This window comes from Nannobrachium achirus (genome assembly GCF_963921795.1).
Source record: "Nannobrachium achirus genome assembly, chromosome: 8".
NCBI lineage: Eukaryota > Metazoa > Chordata > Actinopteri > Myctophiformes > Myctophidae > Nannobrachium > Nannobrachium achirus.
This window is the reverse complement of record NC_137817.1, coordinates 35146762-35172248: the sequence shown is the minus strand read 5'-3', so window position 1 is coordinate 35172248 and position 25487 is coordinate 35146762. Positions and strand designations below refer to the sequence as shown.

At 42.0% G+C, this 25487-nt stretch overlaps 2 protein-coding genes across 5 annotated transcripts in view; both read right to left on the bottom strand.

Annotated features, from left to right (window-relative positions):
- nbeab (neurobeachin b) overlaps positions 1-4737 on the bottom strand; it is a gene marked incomplete at its 5' end in the record, with an annotated part of 383543 nt that extends 378806 nt beyond the window's left edge. Inside the window, one exon of the mRNA XM_080732091.1 lies at positions 4453-4737. Within this exon, the coding sequence (XP_080588217.1) occupies positions 4453-4737 (285 nt within the window). The remainder of the gene's footprint in view (positions 1-4452) is intronic.
- Positions 4738-14748: 10011 nt separating this feature from the next.
- stard13b (StAR related lipid transfer domain containing 13b) overlaps positions 14749-25487 on the bottom strand; it is a 73391-nt gene continuing 62652 nt past the window's right edge. For all 4 annotated transcript variants that reach the window (XM_080732219.1, XM_080732220.1, XM_080732222.1 and 1 more), the window contains 11 exons: positions 24505-24568; positions 22423-23786; positions 22060-22230; positions 21766-21925; positions 21050-21248; positions 20623-20836; positions 19991-20105; positions 19032-19253; positions 18135-18352; positions 17666-17842; positions 14749-15721 (listed from right to left, as the gene is read on the bottom strand). In XM_080732219.1, coding sequence (XP_080588345.1) covers positions 15604-15721; positions 17666-17842; positions 18135-18352; positions 19032-19253; positions 19991-20105; positions 20623-20836; positions 21050-21248; positions 21766-21925; positions 22060-22230; positions 22423-23786; positions 24505-24568 — 3022 coding nt within the window. In that variant the 3' untranslated portion in view covers positions 14749-15603. The remainder of the gene's footprint in view (positions 15722-17665; positions 17843-18134; positions 18353-19031; positions 19254-19990; positions 20106-20622; positions 20837-21049; positions 21249-21765; positions 21926-22059; positions 22231-22422; positions 23787-24504; positions 24569-25487) is intronic.

Below are 25487 nucleotides of genomic sequence, written 5' to 3'. Positions count from 1 at the left end.
TGGAAGAAATAAATGCCAAACCTAAATTACGTACATACTGTCAGTTTAAATCGGTGTACAAGAAAAAATATGTTGCCTATGATCTATCAAAGAGCCAGCTATCTCTGTGTTTCGCTCTGGAACATTGCCACTACACATTGAAACAGGACGATATACAGGAACAGAAATAGACCAAAGACTTTGTGGATATTGTGAACTTGGTGAAGTGGAGGATGAAACTCACTTTTTATAGTACTGCCCTTTTTATCATGACTTAAGAAAAACACTCTTTGATAAAGTACATGTAGGTATGTCCCTGGACAGTGATTTAGTTAAATATTTATTTGATAACTATACATTTGCAATCTCCAATTACATACATAAAGCCTGGAATAGAAGAAGACATGCAACTCACAGACAGTGGCACTGTGATGGATCATACCAACCTATTACTCAAGCCCGTTTCTTGTTCATTCTGTCTTTGTGCCTCTCTCTCTCTCTCTCTCTCTCTCTCTCTCTCTCTCTCTCTCTCTCTCTCCATTTATTGATGTCCGATATAATTAATAAAGGATAATAAAACTAGAATTTAAATATTTCAATATTAAGCATTGTTGCTTGTCGTTTTCTTTAGCATAACAAAGAATATTAAATTTGGCAACACCAATGTAGGGGAGAGCCGCCTCATTTGTAACGCTTCATAATTGCGTTGACTACTGGTGTACTAGTTTAGCAGTGTAGAGAGAGGGTAAAAGTCAGAGAGTTGAACAGATCCATGCATTGATGGACATGAAACATGTAAGTGAACACATATTATCATCAAAATGGGACACAAATTCCGTATTGAAGTGTTTTTTTCCTCCGTTGCGCGAGACAAGGCGATGGTGTGTTGAGTGGATAACATTAATGTGTTTGTGTGTGTGCGTGCATGAGTGCAGCACGCGTGCATGTGTGTGTTGAAAGGCGAATCTTAAACAATTATCCTGTAGTGTTTAATGCTACCCGATTTCATCGCGCCCGATGATCTGCTAGTGTCTGGCCAGTGGCCACCTAGAACACGCTCCATTCCAATAGCAAATCCCAAATGATGATGAACGCAGAAGCAGGAGGACTCTCGACCCCTTTGACTGGGCGAGCAGTCTAGTCCAGGCACGTGCACACATAGACATGAAAGGGAAAGAGCGCACGATTTCCTCATCGTTGCAGCCCAAGTGCCACATCCAATGTGCTGTGAGCCTATAGCTCCGACCGGCCAAAATGTCTGTCGGACTTTTCGAGCGCTTCATGATGACGTGACGTCGTTCAGGACAGTTTTGGAACCTGGTTATTGGCTTTGTCGCTTCCAGCAATAAAAGTCCATAAATGGGTATTCCCAGATGATGCGGGGAACCACACTAACAGAATCCATATATGCCATGGCCAAGACAGATGGTATCTTGGCCCTAAAGGGCGAGGTTGCTTCTCGCCCTTAGGCGTCTTACTGTTATATATTAATTTAATCAGGTATATATATGAGAACCAAGACGATGAGCATGGATGTCCATACATGGAGATCCTTACTAATACACACAGTGAAACGAAGGAGCGGTTTGCACCGCTCAAAAATAAATAAACTGGGTCTAATTTCAGCATGGCATCTATGTGGATCTCTTCCATCATTGTGGTGATGTCATATTGATGATGTCACTCTTACCAAAATATAGAGGGTCGGCAGCCTGCACAGTGCACACATCGGTGTTGTCAGGCATGCGCGGCAACCGTTTGTGTTGTGAGAGAGGTCAGACCAGAGCATATGCTCAGCATGTATAAGATATGAAAATATTGTTGAATTCCACTTTTTTCCACAGAGACCAGAAGATGAGCCTGCAGTGTTCTTACTAGGTGCTATGAGAAGGAGAGGATAAATAAATATTGTCCATTACCCAACAGAACCTAAAGCTCTGTCCCATCTGTAAACAGTGTAACAAGAGTTTCAGTCAGTTAGGTGACCTGAAGAGTCACCAGCGCATACACACTGGAGAAAGATCTTTTGACTGTAAAGAGTGTGACAAGAGTTTCAGTCAGTTAGGTAACCTGAAGAGTATTTTGCTAATCCACTCAGGAGAAAAACCTTTTCTTTGTAAAGGGTGTCACAAGAGTTTCAGTCGCTTAAGTCACCTGAAGAGTCACCAGCGTATCCACACTGGAGAAAAACCTTTCATCTGTAAAGAGTGTGACAAGAGTTTTAGTCGGTTAGATGTACTGAAGATTCACCAGCTTATCCACACTGGAGAAAAACCTTTTCACTGTAAAGAGTGAAAACCACCATCGGCGCAATGGAGGAAAAAACACAACGTGGTCACACCGAAATATGGCTGTAGGCTGATCCCACGAAGCATGGCCAATACAAACAGACAAAGCCAGATGTATGAACGGTAGCACCGCTCAAAAAACTTGACTTGTGCACTCGTAATTATAAAGACAGACAAGCACTATAGTCTGGTTGCCCTGTAGGCAACCACACTAATCATAATGTATATATTACAGCTACGATAGATCTGTGTTTTCAGAATCCGAATTCTTTTTTTGTAGGTATGTATGCACATAGACACATGTGTTGTGTCTTATTTGACTTCATTGGTCTGACATAGTTTCACAGAGTAGGGCATTCTGCTAATCTGCTTATATTCTGGAGGTGGCAGAGTAAGATTTGGTTGTTTCTTCCCAACAAATGTCATCATCACTGTCCCACAATAGGCCAACAGCAAACAGACATTGGATATCATTCCCTTTAATTTTAAGCACTGGCCTACAGTGTGAACTATTGAAAGGCAACAGCCAGACCTTTCCTCCAGTGTGTGACTGGCATGCTGCTAGATCAAAGTGAAAGAAAATGTGGAGAAAGGTCAACTTTGGGCCCTGGTGCAAAGATAAATAAATAAGGGATGCTGGTCTTGAAATATGCATGTTTAAAAGAGATCTGCATCTGTAGTAGTCTTGGCACTGGGTCTACTCATATTATACACAGTTCCAGTGGAAATGGTGCAGTAAATGTCAGGGTGCAAGGTGTTAAAGAGTAAGGCCACTGCAGTACTATGTTCTTTCTTGTCTGCACATGCCAAGGGCTAAACATTCCCTGCTCCATAAACAGGCTTTCTGTTGTGGTGGAACTGGTCATAATTAATCTCTAGTGTGCTTACAAGAAGTCGGGCAGTGCAGTGCACAATAATGCTGCTGCACTGCTATACTGTAGATGGGTAAAACATGATGGAAATGTAAAAAGCACTCTACAGGCTCATCATGATGAGTGCATTCTTTAGCAAGAGCTGATTGGGCAAAATAACTCTACAAAATAAGAATACAATAAATCTTGATAGTAGCTGCATAGATTCAAAGCCTATCAACATTCAACCAACACATTCTTTGTATGGGTCCTGCCTGGCTCTCCTCATTATTAAACAGATCTTGGACAGAAAAGGTCTGCTTTTTTGTCATTAATGAATTCATTAATTCTATATATTGCCACTATAATCCCAAAAATAAATATAACATTTTCAGGCATTCATATTTTGCCCTTATCCAAGTACAAAGCATGAGTGAGAAGGTAGAACTGAGTGTCTTGCTCAAGGAAATAAAAACATGACATATGGCAGAGATCAAACGTATGACAGCTTGAAGTATCCAGCAAGCCACGCAGTCCAGACGTTAGCCACCTGCAATCTGAGTTGAAACCAAGGTGAGGCCAGTAAGAGGTGGAAGTGACCAATGACAGGTGAGATATCTACTGTAGGTCCTCTTTAATGAGCGGAAACTGTCACTCTGGACTAGAGCTAATCAATCACACACCTCTAAACTGATCATCACAAGCCTCAAGACAGTGTGATGATCAGTTAAGACAATCTCACAAAGTAAAATACTCAGTGTTAATTTAACTAAAATATATGTGCTATTTGGAAAGAAGGCCCCTTCAACAAATGATGAAGATGCCACCAAATGGCTATAGCAGCAGCACAACACACCAGCAGCCTGTTATGCCTCCTCCTCATCATCATCATCTGCACTGACAACAACATCTGCAGTGAATGGGATCTTCATGAAGTGGAACCAAACACATTAGTTCAGGCATAATATGTGCAGCTGAGCGTCCAGAGGTTGTTACCTGGGTCTACATGTTGTCAAGTTGTAACTCTGCAATGAGTGAAAACTTAAACATTTGTCAGCAGCATCCCACTCCCCTCACCAGCATGTGCATTGTGCCACACATTTAAATCAATTAGTGCTCTTTTGATCTCTCCACATATGGATCTGAATGGTGAAAATGTAAGTATCCGTTATTTCAGATTCAGAGTAAATTACTTCAAAATGGAAGCATTGTTAATGTTAACCATAAGACACGCTGTAATAATGATGACTGCATTACAACATCCAAGTGACCACTTGTCTTAAAGCAATGATGCCTACATGTTAAGAGCAGTGTGAAGTGAAATGTTCTCTTACCAAATTCAGCACCGTCTCGACAATATCCCGGTTGCTAACCTCTCCGACCTGTATCAATCCGATGAGAACAGCGAATTTCATCCTGATATTCCGGATCGGAACCGATGGGTTGATCATCCCGGCCGGTAGAACCACAGAGCCAGAGGCAGCAGCAGACACCATGTTCTCACTGGCGGCAGCAGCGGAGCCTGTAGCCCCTTGCAGCAGCCCGTGACCTGGGGGCGGCGGTCGGTCCGAAAGCGACATGATGGAGCCCGGCATGGTCACCGGTTTCTCGCTGGACATTTCCACCCAGACTGGAAGCAGAAGCCCGGGTGCACAGTAGACTATAATATAACCTGGGCTACGTTTCACTGAGAGACCGCTAAAAGTAAAACGAGAGAGGGAATCTGACTTAAAGAAGAAGAAGAAAATGTCACAGTAACATCCTCCGTCAGTCGCACAAGCCAGTCGCTCCAAGTAAATCCGTCAACACTTTGACGAAGCTCAATCAATGTCAGGTCGCACGGACGGACAGAGAGACAGAAGCTGTGCACCAAGCTGCGTGTACAGCTCTCATCAAGGATGCGCGCCTCCGTCTCTCTGGTCTGCTTCAGTTGTCGCCCCCTGCCGGCTGCGGGTCCAGCCACCACGACCACCGCTGCGTGCTTGAAGTTGAAAACAGGGGCGTCTTTGGGGGGCATCATGCACACATGTATCCTTAAATTCTTATTTTATTATGCATATTGTCCCCAACTCTGAATTGTTTTGCAGATAAATCTGATTTCATCACAATCGATATGTGACACACACGTGTTATAATTTAGATAAGCCTTTTATTGTATGCAACCATTCAATTATTAACCACCAACGTGGCGTCCCTATTTTGGGATCGAATGTCTTTAGGCGAACATCTTCAAACATGTTCTCTTTTCGCCAACAAACAAAATAGTGAAAATAGTTGATCTACAAGCTCTCGAGTTTGGCGATGTGTTGAGAGCTTATCCACTATTTTTGCTAGTTTAGAAATACTAGCTCTTACCCGTTCAAAGATATGAGCTCCGAAATGATGTGCAGTGTGTGGGTTATGGGATGTGCACTGTGCACACAGTATATGAGGGATGGAAAGTAACTTTAACTGGTGCTTGCATGCTAATATGTAGGAGCATCAATGTAAAGCCCTTTGCACACAGGACAGTTGCGTTTTTTTCGTTTGCGTTATGAATAAAACGCATTGGATTTGATGTGCAAGGCTGTGCGGAATCGGCGCTGCGGATCCAAAAAGGAGTCATAAAAGGAGTGATGAGTTTTTTACCGCATGCGACAAGACGCACGAATCGAACTGAGTTCGATCGAGAAAAAAACGCACGGCGGCAGCCACTCGTCGCACGGCTAATTCGGAGCCGGTGTGCATGAGGTCGTAGAGAATCATTGTTTTCTTTTCAAAAAAGTATATTGTCCGTTTTATCCGTGCGGTTAAACGCGCCTGTGTGCAAAGGGCTTTAGAAATACCCGTTCCATTTAACAGCTACAGAGATACTGTGTACCGATCTGCATGATTTTTGGACAACATCTGTAACAGGGCCAGAGTGTTAGGTGTGTTCATATGCTAATGGTGATGCGATTTCAGATCAATTGCTACTGAGGAGAAACGCTGTTTCAGACAGACAGACAGACGCTCACTCAGACAGACAGACAGACACTCACTCAGACATTCGCAAAATTATAGTATAGATAGGCTATATACGGTATTATTATTATTATAGTACGTTATTATTGCCTGGTTAATAAACCAGACCGAATACAACAACACCCGCTGGCGGTAGTGGTGTTGTAGTACGGTCTGGCACTGATCCCTTGAGATTCTATTTCCTCAACCAGCTTCAAGGGTTGGCCAATCAGGGTTGTATGCTTGGGGCACGTGGTTTCTGTAGGCTTGGGGCAAGTGGTTCGGGGCAAACCCCAGAAATGAAAACTCTTCCTGAAATCCCAGACTCTCTTCCCAAAACGAAGTGTGTGATAGAGGCTGGCAACGCCAGGCAAACGTTATTATATAACGTACTTTTGCCACCCCTAGTGGTACAGTACTTGCACGCAGAGCGTGCAAGTACTGTGTTTGGTGCTGTCTGGTTCCGGCCAACAGTACAAAGGCAGGGCCTTTAGCCAATGAGGGAGCAGCGTTCTTGGTGACGTCACCACCAACAAGTACGACCTGATATAAATAACAAGGAGCAAGTTGGCACCTTGACAGAATGCCAACTTGCCCACGTACAGTAGCCTACATACAGAGTACAGACAGCACCGAACAGCATCGCAGCACACTCTGCTGGCGCACATGGCCACAAGTGCACGAGAAAGACAAAGTTGGCACCTTGACAGAGAGCAGTTCTTTATGAAATGACGCCTCTGCTTGAAAAGGTAGTAGGACAATTATGCTCCGGGCTTGTGTTGTGCCAAAAGGAGACATTAAATGAACATGATGTGCAGTTCATCATCATGTCATGTCTTCAAAACAGTGCATAACAGAACATCCAGTGCCGGCTAGGCTGTCGACTTTTGTTCTCTCTGGACTTTTGTAATCATTCGCTTCTTTAAAGCATTAAAATGAACCATTAACCTCAAAGACTAGTCTTAGAAATAATAGGATAGCCAGGCTGCAATGACATAAGAAGGGATCTACTAAGGGAGGTTAATTTACACTGTAATTTATACCTGCACTGCACAAATGTTATTATAACTTAATATTATGTTAATTATGTAACATATGCCTACTAGGGCCACTTGTAATGGTGCCAACACTGTCCTTGCATTAATAAAAATAAAACATCAAGGGAAAACACAAACCATAAGTGACAATGTTGATACAATTGATCTATCACATATACATAAAACATTAACAGTAACACATACTGTAGGTCTATATCTCCATATCCCTGTCTTTCACCATCTCTTTCAATCACACATAGCTAATACTCCACACACAAAGACATTGTGCCACTCTGATTAGACTTTTGCAGGTAGTCATAAGTCATCATAGGCCAATTTTGTTTACACGTTCATCTGTTCTCTCTCTCTTTCTCTCTCTCTCTCTCTCTCTCGCTCTCTCTCTTTCTCTTTCTCTCTCTCTCTCTTTCTCTCTCTCTATATTGTTTTTTGATATACGACTGCATTTTCTGAAGGATGCCAAACAAAAACACATTTTACTCTTATGTAGCCTACCTGTACAAAAGACGTAACAATACAGTACAACCTTGAACCTTCTCTCTTTCTCTCTCAATGTTCAATTCAAAGGGCTTTAGTGGAATGAGAAAACATATGTTTACATTGCCAAAGCAGAAGTGTACACAATACAATATAATACAATCAAAACAAAATATGTACAAGTGAAAGAAGTTAACCAGTTTTCATGTATCAAGGTTACACGCATACAGTGTAGGGATTTACACAATGATTAGTAGTTTAAGACGGTTGTGTTCCATTTGATATCCTTCTCCCTATCACAGCAGCTCACGAATCTTGCTGCTGTGTTTGCACATTGTTGTACTTCACCCAGAAAATATGGGAGTTTTTTTATTTATTTTTATCATTGGACATGTTTTCAAAGAACTCTCCTTGGGTGGTTATGATCTGTGGGAAGTATGTGTCTCTGATGTCTTGGTACAGTGCACAGGCAGGAAGCGTAGCTCAGTTTCCACTTCATTTTGTGTACAGTGGGTGCAAAGTCTGTTTTCTCTAGGTAGCCAGGTATGCCTATGACGTCCTTTCTCGATCGCAAGTGCTCACTGAGTCTGTACCTATTCAAGATGTTTCTTTGGGGCCTTTTCCACCGGCAAAGAACCGGTTCGGGTTCTTTCTCCCGCCTATGGGATGGCAACTTTCTTGGAACCTTGGTTTGTTCTTGCGAACCGGCCGCAAACCAACTTTTAAGGTTCGGAACCAACTCGGTTCTTGTGGAAAAGCTCACCTCTAGTTCATCCCATAAGGCAGGAGAAACAACCCGAACCGGTTCTTTGCCAGTGGAAAACGCCCCTTTGTGGGGTGCCCGCTGGCCTTGCGGTCCAGTCGCATACCACATAGACTCTGATGTCTGACAGCTGGTTCGAATCCCGAAACCAGTATTTTAAGCCTATTTTGTCTATTTTTATGTTTCTTTTGATGAAAGCAGCAGGTCATCTGCAAAAAGTAAGCATTTGACTTCTGTTTTGGCTAGGGTGATGCCTGGTGCTGTAGACGTTTTTGCCAATTCATTGATATATATATTGTCTGTCTCTCTCTCTCTCTCTCTCTCTCTCTCTCTCTCTCTCTCTCTCTCTCTCTCTCTCTCTCTCTCTCTCTCTCTCTCTCTCACTCTCTCTCTCTCCCTCTCTCTATTCAGCTGCAACAATGGACTACTACAAGGGTATTTTAAGGCAGAGGCATGATTACAGTTACCCCCCCCCCCCTCTCTCTCTCTCTTCAGCAGCAACACTTGCCTACAGAATAGGGGAAGGGGAAATCGGCAGAAGCCGAAGGACCAATCACCAAATATGGGGGGTGGGGGGATAAATAAATCAGACAGAGAACGAGACACACACACACACACACACACACACACACACACACACACACACACACACACACACACACACACACACACACACACACACACACACACACACACACCACACACACACACACACACACACACACACACACACACACACACACACACACACACACATTGGCATAGAATAAAAAGGATGGCAAAAAGAATAGTCAATGTTTTCAATTTTGTTCATGTAAATATCTGGCATTTTTAGAGTCAGACCTTTAGGGGTGCTTAGCCCCTAATTCATGCTGAAATGTACTGTGAGCATGTAGATTGGTTGACAGTGTCATACATCTAACTATAAATTGGGTTAATGCATACAGTGCCTTGACAAAATGGAATATGCTGATAACATTATACTCTTATATATAATATTGGGTTGTTGTGGGCAATGGACTCAGATAACAACATTTTGACCTTACTCTGGCTGTTTTCTTAAAAACTTGAATTGAATATCCATTTATATGGAAACACTAACCCCTTTGGATGGTTTTCTCAACCAAATGGTAGAGCACATTTTAAGTCCATATTTCTCATTGAAAACAATGGTGAAATGAACTCAACCTCATTCAGCCATCTCTACCATTTGGTTGAGGTGCTTGATGGCCAATAATATCCACCTGAGGGTGCAGTGACTTCACACACCATGCTTTCCAAGTCATGTGACACAGAGGAAATCTGACACAAGATAAGAGATAAGATAAGATGTTTATTTGTCACTGTATGAGACATACAACGAAATGCAGTTTAGTACACACATGACAACAGTATCAGCAACAAAGAAAAACACTCTGACAGATGAGCTCTCTCCTGCAGGAATTTCAAAGCTAGGATGATTCTTTTTACAGATTATCATCTCAGAGATGTTACTGAACATGCATATGTAACAAAGTGCAATAAAAATAGAGTAAAACTAAAGTATTAAAAACATACTATTTACTATGAATAATTACAACTTCTACTAATTCATTGTTGTTATTATGATACATTGAATGTTTTTTCATTATAATATATGCTGAAATAGTTCTATAAGTAAGATTTTATTCTTGTTTAAAAAATATGCTCTACCAAACGGTTGAGATGTCTGTTAGTGGTAAAAGAGTCCAATCAACATACACAGTACACCTGTTCACCTATTCAACCCTAATTATCAAAGTTCAACATATTATCTAAAGTTCATCATCTGAGATTTGTTTTGTCACTAATATGTCAAGAAAATGAAACAATATTTTTGAATTTGCCATTATCCAATCTTCAGATATATGCCCCCAAAATACATGAACAAATATTTAAAAATAAAGTTTCAGAAAACTTGTAATACATTTTTTGTTTGTTTTAATGTAAGTAATCAACTGGAGAAGTTTCATTGTTCTAGCTATCAGTTAAAGTTTTTTCTATCAAATGCACCCTTATCATTAACGTAAATCTCTACCGTTTGGTAGAGGCTTATAATTTAAAAACTGGTGGGTGTATTGTAAAAAAAGCAATTGATTGTTGTTATTAATGCCTGAAGGGAATAGAAAATGCAAAGAAATATTTTTTTGACATCTTCTTTCTTGGTGGGAACTTCAAAGGGCTAATGTGCTATATAATATACCATAAAGCCCAGTGATGGACAGTAGCAATGTACATTTACTTGAATACTGTACTTATTGCATTGATTTGTACTTGTATTTTTTTTTTTTTTGTATTGTATCAGCTGTATTTTCTCAAGTGTATACTGTGACTGTCCACCACTGCACGTTTGAATAATTTTACCAGGCTGATAATTCTTACCTGTCATTTGAGGTAGGCCTACTGTACCTGCCACAGTCTGTCACAGTAAGAATTCAGGCTAATTGACCAACTTGTGAACTGAACACTTTTTGATTGCCTGCAAGTTTGGCCTTTCTTCCTGCTCCTGACAGCAGAAACCATAGAAGAGTACATCAGATGAAACAACTCTTCTTGACCACATCATCAGTTTCGATGCCCAATTGACTTCCCTATGAGTCATCTCCTCAACCCTGCTTGGCCTAGTTCCATCTAATAGAAAAAAATCAAAGACTCTTATTCCCTTAATTCAAAGAAATAAGACATGAGAGAAATCAGAGTGTATAATTGGAATTTACTATATTTTTAGAGAGAGAATAGTTAGACTAGTACAGAAAACACATCAAATCCGTCTCATGGTTGGAGCTCTCTCTGACAAAATGGTGGTCATAGGTTCCTGCTAATATGATGAGGTTGCCACATCCATCAAAAACATGTGGGGGCCGTCCTAGTATATTTCCACAAAAGCAGCTAGACTGTTGTTTTGGGGCCACAGTGACCTGGCCCACAGAGCCAAGGTTGTAATCTGCACATGGCACTAGCATGGCACAATATATACTGTATATAATTGAATTCAAACAATATGATGTTAACTTCAACCAAAATTATTTATCACCATCTGTCTAGAGCCAGGAAGGTGAGACTAGTCTAGAGCAGACATCTTCATTGGAAATTACTAAAGCTGATCTGCCATGGGGCGCCCGCTGGCCTATAGGTCCAGGCGCATACTACATAGGTTCTGATGCCTGACAGTGCCTCGCGGGTTCGAGTCCCGATCCTGGCGGCCTTTGCTGCATGTCGACACTGCCCATCTCTCTCCCTGTTTCCTGTCTACCTACATGGTACTATCAATAAAGGCAAAAAGAAAAGAAAGAAGCTGATCTGCCATCACCAGAGATGACTGTACAGGAGCAGACATCACAGGAAGAAGTGTGAAGAAATGTTCTTCTGAGGTGGGAATGTTCACAGGTTTCTCAATTAGTCGGAACAATTTCTGTGACGATGACAGGCTCCAAACAGAGGTGACTTCACCTAGGACACTTTTACATTTTATTTTTCAGTGCGTGCATACGTGTGTGAGGGTGTGGAGTGTGTGTGTGTGTGTGTGTGTGTGTGTGTGTGTGTGTGTGTGTGTGTGTGTGTGTGTGTGTGTGTGTGTGTGTGTGTGTGTGTGTGTGTGTGTTGGGGGGGGGGGGTCCTAAGTTACCGCATAGACTCCTTATGCCAGAGGATGGCTCTGGACATACTAGATAGATAGATAAATAGATAGATCATTTTCCAGAAGAGCCCTGATTTCACAAGGGATATAAAAAGCAGATTGACACTGATGGCTTGGCAATCCTGTCCATGATTGTCCTGACTGACAGTCAGAAGCTGAGCTTGCATTTCCCAACCTCATTAAGATGATCTGTGTCAGCATGGCTCTAGGGGAGGTGAAATGATGTCAGGCTTCAGACGGCACCATGACACAGGCTATAACCCCATTTCCATGCATGCCATTATACCACTTTATTTAATTTTTGATAATACGATGTGCAGAATAATCTGGCAATCAAGTTTGCTCTCTTATAATGAAAATACAGAATTTTACGTTCATTAGCGTTGTTGTAATTATATTTGCTAATCTAACTAAAATGTTTCTCAACTTGTATAGCCATCCCATTGTTCTGTAACTTGTGCCAATATCTTGTAGAATGGATTATCTGCTTTAAACCTGTTATGTCCATAATGCCTGTCCACGTCCATATTTTTCTTTTCTTAATACCATCTTTACCATTCCGATGTTAGAACCATAAGTTACACACAAAAATCACAACCTCCAGCTGTAAACAATATTTTAAGAAATGGAGAGCTTCTGAAAATATTTTAAGACCGGTGGAAACAGAAGGTCCAATTGCATTGTTGATTATTGCTACAGTGGGCTACAGCTGTCATTGTATTTTTCATCCATACATTACTCATATTACATTATTATTACAAGTTAGTTATTGTTACTATAGTTTTTATCACCCTATACTTTTACTTTACTAATATTACCGCACTACTCTCACTAAAATATTTGTAGAGTTTCTTCTATATTTTAGTTGGTAATGTGGTAGTTTGTTAATTGTTTTGCCTTCAAAAGTAGACCTAAATAGGCCTACCGAAAAATCAAAGCCACTTCAGCCATTATGCCATAGAACAAATGGGCCTAAAGATTCCCACAAAACAGCACACACAATGTAGGCCCTTACTGCATTAGTAGTTGTTGTGGAGGTGATGCGCCAGAGTGAAATTAAAGAGCTGGTAAGAAGGCGCCATCTAGTGGACAACATTATCGATCAGTCAGCTTGCAGGTTGCGCTTGTCCGCTTTCTGCTGTTTTGCCTGTAAAAGGTATGTGATTCTGATTGCGGTTCAGAAAAAGTTAAAAAGAAAAAAAAAAAAGTTAATATCAAAATCTTTTTTAAACAACTTTAACTTATCTGCTATTAGAAAATAACTGATCTACTTGAGAAATGTTGAAACATTTTAACAACAAAAATATTTGAATGGGGACTCCTTTGCACAAAATATGTGCCAACTCCCCGGCCAAATACAGGGGGCCCTTCCCATAAAAATGTTTGAGAACCACTGATCTATAATAGCCTATAGCTAAATGAACGAATGAATGCAAAATCGTATTAAAGGAGTAGTTCACCACCCCCACAATGACTTAACCCTAACCTTTTTTTTTTTTACTTGAGTTCAATAATATTTCTTTTTGTTTCTGTGGCATTTCTAAACCTATAATTTGAGGAGATCTTTGTCTTTGTATCTGTCTCCATCTGGAATCAGTGGGGGCCAATTTATTATAATCAAATTATTGGTTTAGGAATGCGACAAATACAAAAAAGTAGGCTATTAGGCCTATTGAACTCAAGTCTCCATGGGGTGAGTAATCGATAGAAAAAAGGTCATTTGGGGGTGAACAACTCCTTTAAGGCCTTTTAACAGTAAACCACTGTTAAAACCGGTTTGAACCAAGGAAGTTGTTTTTATGTGAAAGCTGGGCCTGCTGAATCCATCATAATTTGCTGCAACTCATGATGGGGGGGGGGGGGTTCAAAGCACAATATACATTTTTGCCATTTATCCTATCATCCAAATTATAAATAGACTGGTTAAAATGTAACTTTACCAGTCTACTGTGACACACAATCTTCCATTTGGCCAGTAGAGGCCTCTCTCAGCCCAGGGGTCTCTCTCAGCCCATTTGTGGAGGTGAGTGGTAAAAAATATTATTCATTAGTGTACACTTTTTTACAGTCTATGGGTTTGTCGCTCTGACATCATGCTTTGACATGATGTCAGAGGAACCACTCTAACAGAATAGGTTTGCCGCTCTGACATCACGCTCTGGCTTCACTGTGATGTCACACTAACGAATCACTTTTATGCCCATATATGGAGTTCCCTGATGTCATCAATATTAAGCCCATATTTACTGGTTCTACAGACAGGGATCTCCATCTATGGCCATAAAAGGGTATGATGTCAGATATCATAGACATCATAGGACTTTCACATAACGAATAACTGAGTAAGCATGTTTGGCCTCTCACAGCATATCTCCATGTACAGTACATGGATCTCCATATATGGGTACCAGGGGTCTCCATATATGGGCACCAGCTGTCTCCATATATGGGTAACTGGTCCGATATACATCACTGGCCAGATGGCCAAGACATCGCTTGTTGCCCTGAGGCGACTTACTAGTGTGTGTGTGTGTGTGTGTGTGTGTGTGTGTGTGTGTGTGTGTGTGTGTGTGTGGTTGGAAATATTTGTGACAATGACATTGCTTTGCATTAATGGCCTCCTAGTAGGCTATATGTATTTTCATTTTGTTCAACCCAAAATGTTTAAACAAGAATAAACAGCCATTTACATTTTTGATAGTCTTTAGTCTTTATTAAAAAAAACATATCTCTGGAACTTGATTGCACATTCCAGTACCATAAAGCAGGTATGAACAAGTCAAACCTTATGTCCTTTTTTCCACAATCATTAAAGGTCAAAGTATAATATAATTACACCCATTCCACAACAGCAATACTGAAGCAAAGTAAAACCAGTTTACAATTTTGTACCATATGTATTACAAGAACGTTGACACTAGATTAAAATATATAAGAAACCATGTATGTACTATTACGTTATATACAATATATACATCTCCTTTACATGTAGGCCTACAGTATATAATTATACACATATATACAGACATTTACGTGGACATATTACATAGCTTTGAACTTTTTGATGAATAAAATATAAATGCTTCCCAGAAGCGTTTAAGAGCATTAATGTCCTAGACATTGTAGATAATAGCAACAATAATATTATTCATGACATCAATTAGACAATATTACAATTATAATATATAGCAACATCAAAACAAAATTCTAATGCTAAGGACATTGGCAGGATGATTCTCTTTCCCATTGTGTAATAACTATGTCCTACACCTACAGTATAAGATGTCCTCTTCTGTCATTGTGCAAGTACAGAGGGTCTCAAAATACTTTTCAAAACGTCTGTGCTCTGGCATAAAACTGTGCTTTAGTGCTTAGGCCTCATCACTGGACCGTGCCTGGCTGTTAGCTATGACGCCCCTGCTAATGGCTAATTCATACTTGTCGTACTGCCACAAAAAATAACAGATTTCAGTGCAACACAGGCAATGTATAAATTAGGCTTAGGTAGGCTCAATACATTCTCATGGCTGAGCAAACATGGCTGGATAGGGTATCAGATCTTGGTCTCTGGGCCCTCTGTAATGAGAGGCTGGAAGGAGTTGCGGATTCGTGCAGCATCAGCAGCACAGAGGTGACCAAAGGCTTTGTTGTACCATTCTGGAGTTCTTCCCCTGAAACATTAGAGGAATACATTCAGCACACGTCAGCACCATCAGTATAACAATAACTAGTAAGACGCCTCGGGGCGACATGCAACCTCGCAGAATCCTCTGCGATTCTTGCCCATCTGGCCAGTGATGTAGTATATCGGACCAGTTATACATATACTGTATGGGCATTCCCATATGAAGTCCTGTTAGATATGTGCTTAATATTGATGACATCATGGATCTCCATATATGGGCATAAAAGGGATTCTGGGGAATACCCATATATGGACCTTTACATAGGTGATGTCACCTGTGATGTCACAGTGATGTGTCAAGGGAACCACAGTGTCAGGCGTGACCTTCAGAGATACACAGATATGTGGACAAGATGTGCCGGACATCACAGTGACATTAGAGCATGATGTCAGAGCGGGCAAACCTATAGACTGTAAATATGTGTACACGGATGTCTACACGCGGACAAGCTGTGACATTTCTCATGGTAATCAAGGCAGCCCAACCATGTATATTCATGTTACGAAACCCTTTTGGCGTTTGTCTAGCTATACTTATGGGGACCATACGCATGTTCACACACTCACATACTGGGGACGTCTGACACAGTGGGGACAAAATCGTAGGTCCCCATAATGTTATCATTCAGGAAGATAGGGGACAGGTTGCTGAAGTGTCTGGTGTTTTTTTAAGCAAGTCCCTCAATTCGCGTTTTCATGTCATATGACAGGTGTGTTAACACAGTGGGGACAGCCCCCATCAGACGATAGTTGGTACTGCAGTTTGTGTGTGAGTGTCAGCATGCGCCGTTGAGTGTGTGAGAGAATGGGAGAATGAGAGATTCACACACTACTAGCCAATCACAGGTCAGATATTTGCATACAATGACGTTGGCTTCAAGTCAGCCCATATGGTGGACTTTCTTTCAAGGACTTGGTCCCCGGTGGGCCCCCGTAATGCATGCATACATGCGTGCATACATACGTCCGCGGTTGGTCCCCGTAATGCATGCATACAAACATGTGGGGTCTAGGGATGAGGTTGTAACATAAAAATCGAACCTCTGTTCGAAGTGGAGCTGTGTGTGTGTGTGTGTGTGTGTGTGTGTGTGTGTGTGTGTGTGTGTGTGTGTATTGCAGTTGATGCTCAGGGCAGGCTAGACTCAACAGCACCTCTCTGGTCACCCAGGATCATGTGTACCGATTTGTGTGACATTTGAAGAAAATATGTAGGAAAAGGAGCAAAAAGTGTGTTTTGGAGAGAATTCAAGATGGCGGAAAATCTGTCCTGGCGCAAATGGGCGTGGCCTATATGGGGAGATGCGTCTTGACCCAAGGAATCCAGGGAAAAAAGAATTTTAATTTTCCGATCTACGGTTCAAGAGTTACGGGGCAAAACGTAAAGTGGGCCGTTATAGCGCCACCATGAGGCCGAGTGATGTAATTATTTTTCGATTCATTCTTAAAATCATTATGAATCTCCTCTCCGAGGTTTGAAACTGTAGCTCCTATGGTTTACGAGAGAAAAATACTTGAAAGTGATTTCTTGCATTGTCCCATTATAAGTCAATGGGGACAATTAAGCGTCGTTTTTTGCCGATTACGTCGGCATGGTAAGGCGGATCGGAACGAAAGGTAATAGAACACCATTCCCGGCCGAGCCGCACATTGTGATGTATATATTGCGCGAGTGGCGTAAATGGTGCGGCACTAGTTACGCGCCGAAGTTTAGGCTACACGGACGGACGGACGGACGGAGACAGACCCACACACACGGCCACGTATAGGGAGCTTGTGTTCCACACAGCTCCAAAAATATGTAATTTAAAACTTCAGACCTGCAGAGAGTGTAACAGAGGGAAGGCGAGACAGGGGGAGGAATACACAGGAATCCCAGACCAAACTTACGTGGAACGTAACAATTGATATGTACTTTTCCATTCATACTTACTTCAAGTCAACTCGGCAGATGTGAGTCAGTCTGGACTTTCCAGAGCCACAGGGTTCTAGCAGGTAGTTGGATTCCAGGACTATAGCTCGTATGCCTCCAATTGGAGGACAGTCCTCATGCTCTATGGACACAGACACTAAGGAACATGCTCCTTTGGGCAAGTCTGTCCTCCATGACCTTGAATAAACACAGGGAAGAAATATTTTCATGTCTTCACAGACAGAATATGTTCTTAACCACTTCCAACCTCGCGTCCCTATTTTGAGCAATCAATCATTTTTTTTAAATGAGAAAATAGCCTATACAAGCTCTTTGTGATCTTATAAATAGATCAGCTATTTGTGTGCGACACTGTATAAAGTATAACATTAGGGCTTAAGAATGGTTAAGGGTAAAAAAAGAGATTGATTAGTTGGCTATATTTGAATATAACAGAACTGAAAAGTCTTTTCTTCATCACACCACTCACCTGAGTACTAGGAAGTCCCTGCTGGGATGAGGGGGCATGCGGTTCAGGACGTACTGGAACACCTCCGTCTGCTTGTCTAAGGTTTCACACACTTTCCACTGCAGCAGGTCCACGTCCCACAGATGGCGCTCCCGTAGCACACGGTTCAGCACCACCGATGGAGGAGCCTCCACCTCCACAGACACTTTCCAGCGCCTCAAAGGGTTCCCTCCTCCCACCTGAGTGAGACATAATGCAAACCATAATAATTAGTGGCCAGTACACAATCTTTTCTGTAGTGGTAGGACCTGCTTTGACATAGTGGTTTTAATAGTGGTTTTCAACCAGTGGTACTTGAGGGGGTTCCAGGTGGTCTCCAGCTAATTTAAGAGTTAAGATCTGTTTATTTGACAGGGACCGTGCTCATTAATGGACATGTCAGTTTTCACTTCAATGTAAATGAGCCAGAGTTAGCCCGCCGCGTGCTAATTTTCATCTGCAGTCCCTGGACCCCCATTGGTGGTGATCAATTAATTAATTGATGGAGAGTTGGTAACGAAATGGACCATTATAGATCTATAACTCTTGAGATCGTACAGGTCCACATTTGGTTTCATTTTACGCTGTCAAGTGTTAAATTATTGTTAAACATCTGCATTCCTTAATTTACAAGAACACAATTGGAGAATGTTCATCTTTTATTCATTTTCATCAACGTTTGCCTGTTATCTCTCCTATGGTACAGCATGGAATTGTGGACAAAATCTTATCCAACAACGTTTTGGGTCTGAGAGGCTAAATCTCATCAAATGGTGGTCCGTGGTTCAAATGCAGTATAAATAATTGATATGAAAAAGGTTGAAAACCACATATAGGGTAAATACTTTTGAGTTCCATTAACTGTCAAGAATGACTCACCTTCTTATAATAGAGTTCTGTGTTGTCGGTGCTGGTGCAGGACACCCAGTACTTGGACTTCTCCCGAGCTTCTCTCAGGAGATTCTGCAGTCTGCCTTCCATGTGCGTTTGATAGGTCCCGTCATCCCCGTCCACCTGCTTGCACAGCTCATCGGTGGTTGGAGCGTGCAGGTCAGCCTCCACGTAGGAGTTGCGCGACTGGGTGACCATCTCATGAGGGATCTAATGAATGTGTGGGACGTAAGGCGAGACTCAGGAAATAGGCATACACCAGGAAGTCTGTGGATAATACCAATATCTGTGGTGTAATATCGCCGCTGTCGCTTGACTTTTATGTGAATGAAAAAAATAACCTGTGTTCCTTCCTATAGAGGGTATGCACATGCATAATGTGAATGGCAAATCGAGTGGCAAAGTGAGTGGCAAAGTGAGTTTAACATTGTTTAACGCAATCAGATAGGACTTTTCTGTTTGGATGTATGGGCTGTCAAGGCCAGAAAGTAGTTTTTGCCACTCAGTAGGCGTTCCCACATAACTTACGGGTATGATGATGATGTCACGCATACCCTCTATATATTCAATGTACCAATAGACCATTCATTGACAGTGCGCCTTATAGTCAGGTGCGCCTTATAGTCCAGAAAATACTGTAGTTACTATTTAGTCACAAGCTCTTGATTCATGATTCAATATTTATACACCCCACAGACAGACTTAACAACTTTCAATCTGGCGTCCCTATTTTGAGCATGTCATTATAGAAGAAAATCCAATAAAAAACAATATTCTTTTTGAAATGTTTTTTCCAAAAAATTACTAAAATAGCAATCGCTCATTTTGCATAGTAGTATCAAATATGGCAAATTATAAAATATGTATGTATATACTGTATATACATTAATTTATTAAAAAACATAAAAAGATTCAATACAAAGATAACACAGGTGAACGTGTTTTACCTCAAAGAGACGGTTGCACTCAATGATCATGTGAGCGAGGCCTTGCGTTGCTGCAAGGTTTTCATTCAAGTCCTTCTGATCGGGCCTGCCAGTGGCATACTTCTTCTGCATGGCCCTGTGGATTATGGGGCGGGAAGGCTGTTATTAGCAGAGTCCCCAAGTTGAGGTGCCTACTGTACACAGTTCATAAACCCTTCACACTCTCCAGGCAACCCTTTTGATCTGCTAAACAACAGTATGAATGTGGTAAATTAGAGGACTGTTTTTGTTTGTACACAGCATGGTCTCGTAAAATACAGAGTCTTAAAAACAGTGCCATGGAATTCCACATCCTTTTAAAAGCGAACCAGAAATGGTGATCTACTGCACCCCTGAGGGCCCAACAAATCCCGTTAACCCGTTTTATTTCTACTTTTATAGAGCAACAGCACAGGAGGAGATAACCTTTAGGGTTTTTTAATAGAAGCCTGTGTGTGTTGCTCATTAGTTATTGGAGGCACAGCGTGTTAAGCAATATCACTGCCCTAAAAAGCCAGATGTTGAACTAGTTCTGGCTGTTCAAGTCTGATTAACTCTCAGCATATACTGTATACTGTATATGACCGTATATAGGACAACTTCTGATGGTTTACCTAGGTGAGAGATTGTCTTTCTTGAGTATGTTGAGATGGAAGAGGGAAGGAGCCAGACACACAGCAATGTTCATGGGTGTCATCTGGTTCTCCTCTACGGAGGAAGTGACGTCACTCAGGAAACAGAGCAGTGTCTGTAACACCTCTCTGTTCTCGTCTGACATGAGCATGATCGCTGCCTGGACAGCTTGCAACCTTTGGTCCTTAGGAACATCTGTGTGCATGAGAAAACACATTTTCAGCACTTTCCTCCACCGAACAATGTAAAAGGTCGCAAGCCGGATTTGTAATCCCAACATCACGAGTTAATGTTCTGTCACAACCCAGAGCTCCCTTTCAGAACATTAGCACCAGACATGAGCTCTGTCAGCTCAAAATACAGTTCATCTTGTACAAAGCAAACTATAAATGCAGCTGGAGTCCTTACATTGATATATGTGGAGGAAAGTCTCCCCTAGCTTGCTGGTGAGAAGAGGCTCAGGCAGATCTCTGAAGAACTGCTTCACCATATCTGCCACATCATAGGCGGATTGGTCCTCATAGTTGACATGGTCTGGAGAAGTCTCATTCATCTGCCTCAGAGCTTGGATACGAGACTTCACCCCTGACTTCCGAAAGAGACCCACCTGGAAAGAAACCAAATTGTTTGGATACCTTGCAGACAGAAATGTCTAACGTTATTCATCTTTACCATAAAGGCTGTTGTGGTTTATTAGATCTTTAGAAAAGTAAATCAGTAGTATCCTCAATTCACGCTATCCATATACACATTAGGGTTCCTGAAAAGACAGGGGAACTGAATCATTTGGTTACATTATACTGTACAGTACATATCAACTAATTTAACTTGTCATCGCTTTAAGGAGAAAAATGTCCTTTCATGCATGTGCATGAAACAAAGTTGGAATCATGTGATCAGTTCTACTTTATTTGGAATTATGTACGACTAAAGGGCCAAATTAGACCCACAAGACACCACGTGGTGAGCAGGTACTTTACCCCTGCACCACCCAAGCATCTGCCAATACATTTTTTGAAATGGGCTCCCGACCTCTTCTGTCAGGTCTGACTATAGCTATATACAGCTATAACAACGTGGTTAATTGGCTTTATCTGTGTATTTCAAGCTTTACTGTGACTGACCTGGTCAAGACACTGGCTCCTCAGGTACCGCAGGGCCTGCTGCAGACTGAGGGGCAGAGGCTGTCCAGAGCGCTGAACATGCACTATGAGAGGCACACCAAACACATTCTTGTCCTTATAGTCTGGTACTTTCAATCTCTTCATAAACTTTGGCACGGACCTGAGAAGGACATACATCAACACACACCATTTTATGACTAGAGAACATTCAGAGAAAAGGAAAGACATGCTCTAGGACTTGAGCTACCAATCGTTGATAACACAATGTCCCTTAGGAGATTCTGTGAGACTCACCAGGTCCAGCCATGCTTGTTGGACATGGAGAACTTCTCCATGATGGCGGTGAGGCGTAGCAAAGAAAACCTCTGCAATAAACTCAGCTGACCTGCCGATTGGTTGGTTATTTGCAAGGAAGCCACTGAGTGACTTAGGCGGTTTGATATCTGGAAGCTGGGCCATCGTAACCTAATGGCAGGAAAATTTGAAATATTGTAGAAACAAAGTTAGTTTTATCATTCTTTTTTACCTTAGCAATATTGAACTAATAATGAAAGCTCCTCAACCAATATTATATGTCACCTTTTGTAAAACAAGAAGCAGCAATTATTTAATTACTTTACCAGATACTTTATTTATAATAAGATCTGTGACACTTACCGATTGGGCCTAGTGAGCGAAGCGCCGACTCCTGAGTCTCTCCTTTCCCTGAGTCTTGTGGAGTCTGTCTCGACAAGTGATACTTTATCCCTGTCCCCATCATTGGAGGTGGAATGGCCCTCTAGCACAGAGTTGCCCTCAAAGTCCAGTGTGATCTGACTGGAAGACTGGAGACCCACCATATCCTCTCCCTGCCTGTTTCCTGGCGCCAGAACCTCTCCACCAGGCAACAGATTCTTAGACCAGTGGTCCACTATCTGCTGTAGTCCATTGACATGTAGTAAAATATCATCCAGATGAGGAAAAAGGTCTTCCTTTTCCAGGTCCATCAGGTCTCCAGTACTGGCGTACAGATGAGAACCAGGAACATTGTCATAGACACTTATGCGGCTGCCCCTCGGGCAGCACTGTGTGACAGGCCTGATTTCTTTAGTGCATGAGAGTATGGGGGAGTCCAGGTGCAAGCTGCCTGTGTGCCAGTTAATGGATGCTCCGTGCGTGGGAGACAGGCTTTCTATGGACAGTGCTTTGGGGAAGGTTCCTGGCTTGTGGTCTTTTGGAATATGGACCACCAGGTCCTCATAGGAGCAGAATTCATTCTTGCGGTTTTGCTCGGCTACTCTCTTTACCTGGGCTCCTGAGAAGACGTCTATGTCTTCTAGGTACATGCCGCTGCGCTTGTGGTCAGCCCGGTGAGGCTTGCGCTCCTTAAGGCTGGGTGTGCTGACAGCGCTGCCACTGGAATGGCTGCTACCCTCGCTGCTGGACTGTGAGGGCAGAGCCCTAGTGGATAGTGGATCTAGGGTCCCGCCGTCTCCGTTTATTATCTCCACACAGTGGAGCGTCTTCAGAGCCTGAGCCTCCTGCTGCAACACCGGCGCACTTATGACCAGATTCTTATGACCTCTTCCTAGTGTTCCTCGAGATCGCAGGGTCTCCATGCGCTTCAGGAAGTCTTTGGCGCGTGTGCGCGCTGCCCTGCTATGCTTGCCTGGCAGAGAACCATAGTGGGAGATGTCTTTGGGCATTTGGGACAGGGTGAGAGAGGATGAGTCCGGCATTGCTGCGGAGTCCGAGCAGGTGCGGTTGGAGCAGTCAGAGTCCTCTGTGCTGAGGCACCTGTGGCCACTGCCCCCGCTGCTCTCACTGTGCAGTGAGGAGACCTCCGGCTCGCTCAGGTCCGTCAGAACACTCTCGCTGCTGGTGGTGGTCCTCAGGGCTACGCCGTCCCTGGAAGACTGACCCTCTCCGTCGTGTACCAGAAGACAGTCAATGTCCTGTAGCCTGGACCAGCGTCGGCTGCTCCACTCAAAGGTCCATTTGTCACTGATGGCGAATAAGTCTTCTTCATCTGAGTCTTCACTCTTGGTGAAATACAGAGAAATCAAGAAGGAAAATTAGTATATGTCATCATCAATCAATCATGCAATATACAATCATTAGTCCTACAATAGAACTAGAACCAGAGCCATTCTTATGACTTTACATTGAGTGAATTAATAGGTTAATATTAGGTTACGGTAGATTAGATTAGAAGATGCAGAAAGGTCTTCGTTATCCGTGCAAAGACTGCAAACACAATATTCTTTCAGATTATGTTCTATTTCCATTGTACCTGGTAAGGTGAAGTGAGGTGTGTTATATCACAGTCTGTGCCAGAACGGAACATGGGATCTTAAACTACAAAGCCTGAGGATATGTCTTCTCAGATGTAATGCTATTATACAATCAGTGTGATATAACACCAGATACCTTATTCAACTGTCCCATAAATAGAATTAACATCGTTCAGCAGGTTACATTCCAACGTAGCGTAAACACAACAATGGCTTTGTGTCAAATAACATAGAATCTAGGTTAGGAGGATGAAGCGTATATATTTTTTTATTGTTGCAGCAAGAAAGTGATACTGTAAAAAAAGAAGAAAAGAAAAAGAAAGAAAGGTTGCATGTGAGGGAAAATGTTACAATCTAATGTACCAAGCTATCTTGTCAAAGGGAACCCATAAAAACCTTATGAAACAATTAATTTGCACTTTGAATTATTTTAAAAAAATACAATAAATGTAGTAATTCAACTTACTTTCTTCTTGGGGAGGTTCACATCAAGTTTCATAGAAGCACACTTATTCAAGGTGTTAAGCCGTCTGAAAAAGAAATCATCCCATAAGATACAGTACGTATATCTGAACAAACAAGAAGACACACTGTTCTCATAAAGACAGACACCACAATGAGACCTATTACAGTGTGCAACAGATGTCCTTAATTGGATCAGCTTCTGTATTAATGGATGTGCTGAACTGATAGTCCCAGAGCAAACGTAATGCATGTTTTTGCCCACTGGCTACAGCAGCCCAATCCTAATGAGGGCTCATGTTCTGGACTAATTGTTTCCATCTTCAGATCTAACCTGACTGTGGCTTACAGGATAATAGAGAAGTCACTGCGCCACACTTATTTTCCCATCTGACATTCTGGGCCAAATCTTTCTAGCAATGCCTATGGCTCTGAACATCTACAGACAACAGACATCCTGTCAGAGATCCTACTCCTCTCATTTGACACTATTATGCTTTTAACACCATGACATTTTTCTCAGTTCCTGCGGGAGGCTCAATTAAGTCTCCAAAGGGACTACACTACATAATATGTCTATGAAAAGTTGTCCCTGGTGAGTGGTGACAGGCATTTTTCCAGACACAATGGTTCTAAACCAAACTGTTCTAAACGGTTTTGATTATGATTTCCTTCATTAAGTCAGGGGTCTTCAACAGGGGGTCGGGACCCCTAGGGGCTCCTCAGAGTTACCACAGGGGGGCAGCCAAATCCTGTGTGATAGGATAATTCTTTTAAAATTAACAACTTGAAACCTCGCATGATAATTCTGAGGAGAACTTTAGACCAAAATAGCAGATCTACAAGCTCTCAACGCCTTGCACTCCGAGCGTTGAGAGCTTGTAGATCGGCTATTTTCAGCAAATAGGTTCGGTTCTAAACCGAACCTAAGTGGTCAAAAGTCTTAATTTTTTTTTTTTTTAAACGAAAGTGCTGTCAAAAGTTTAT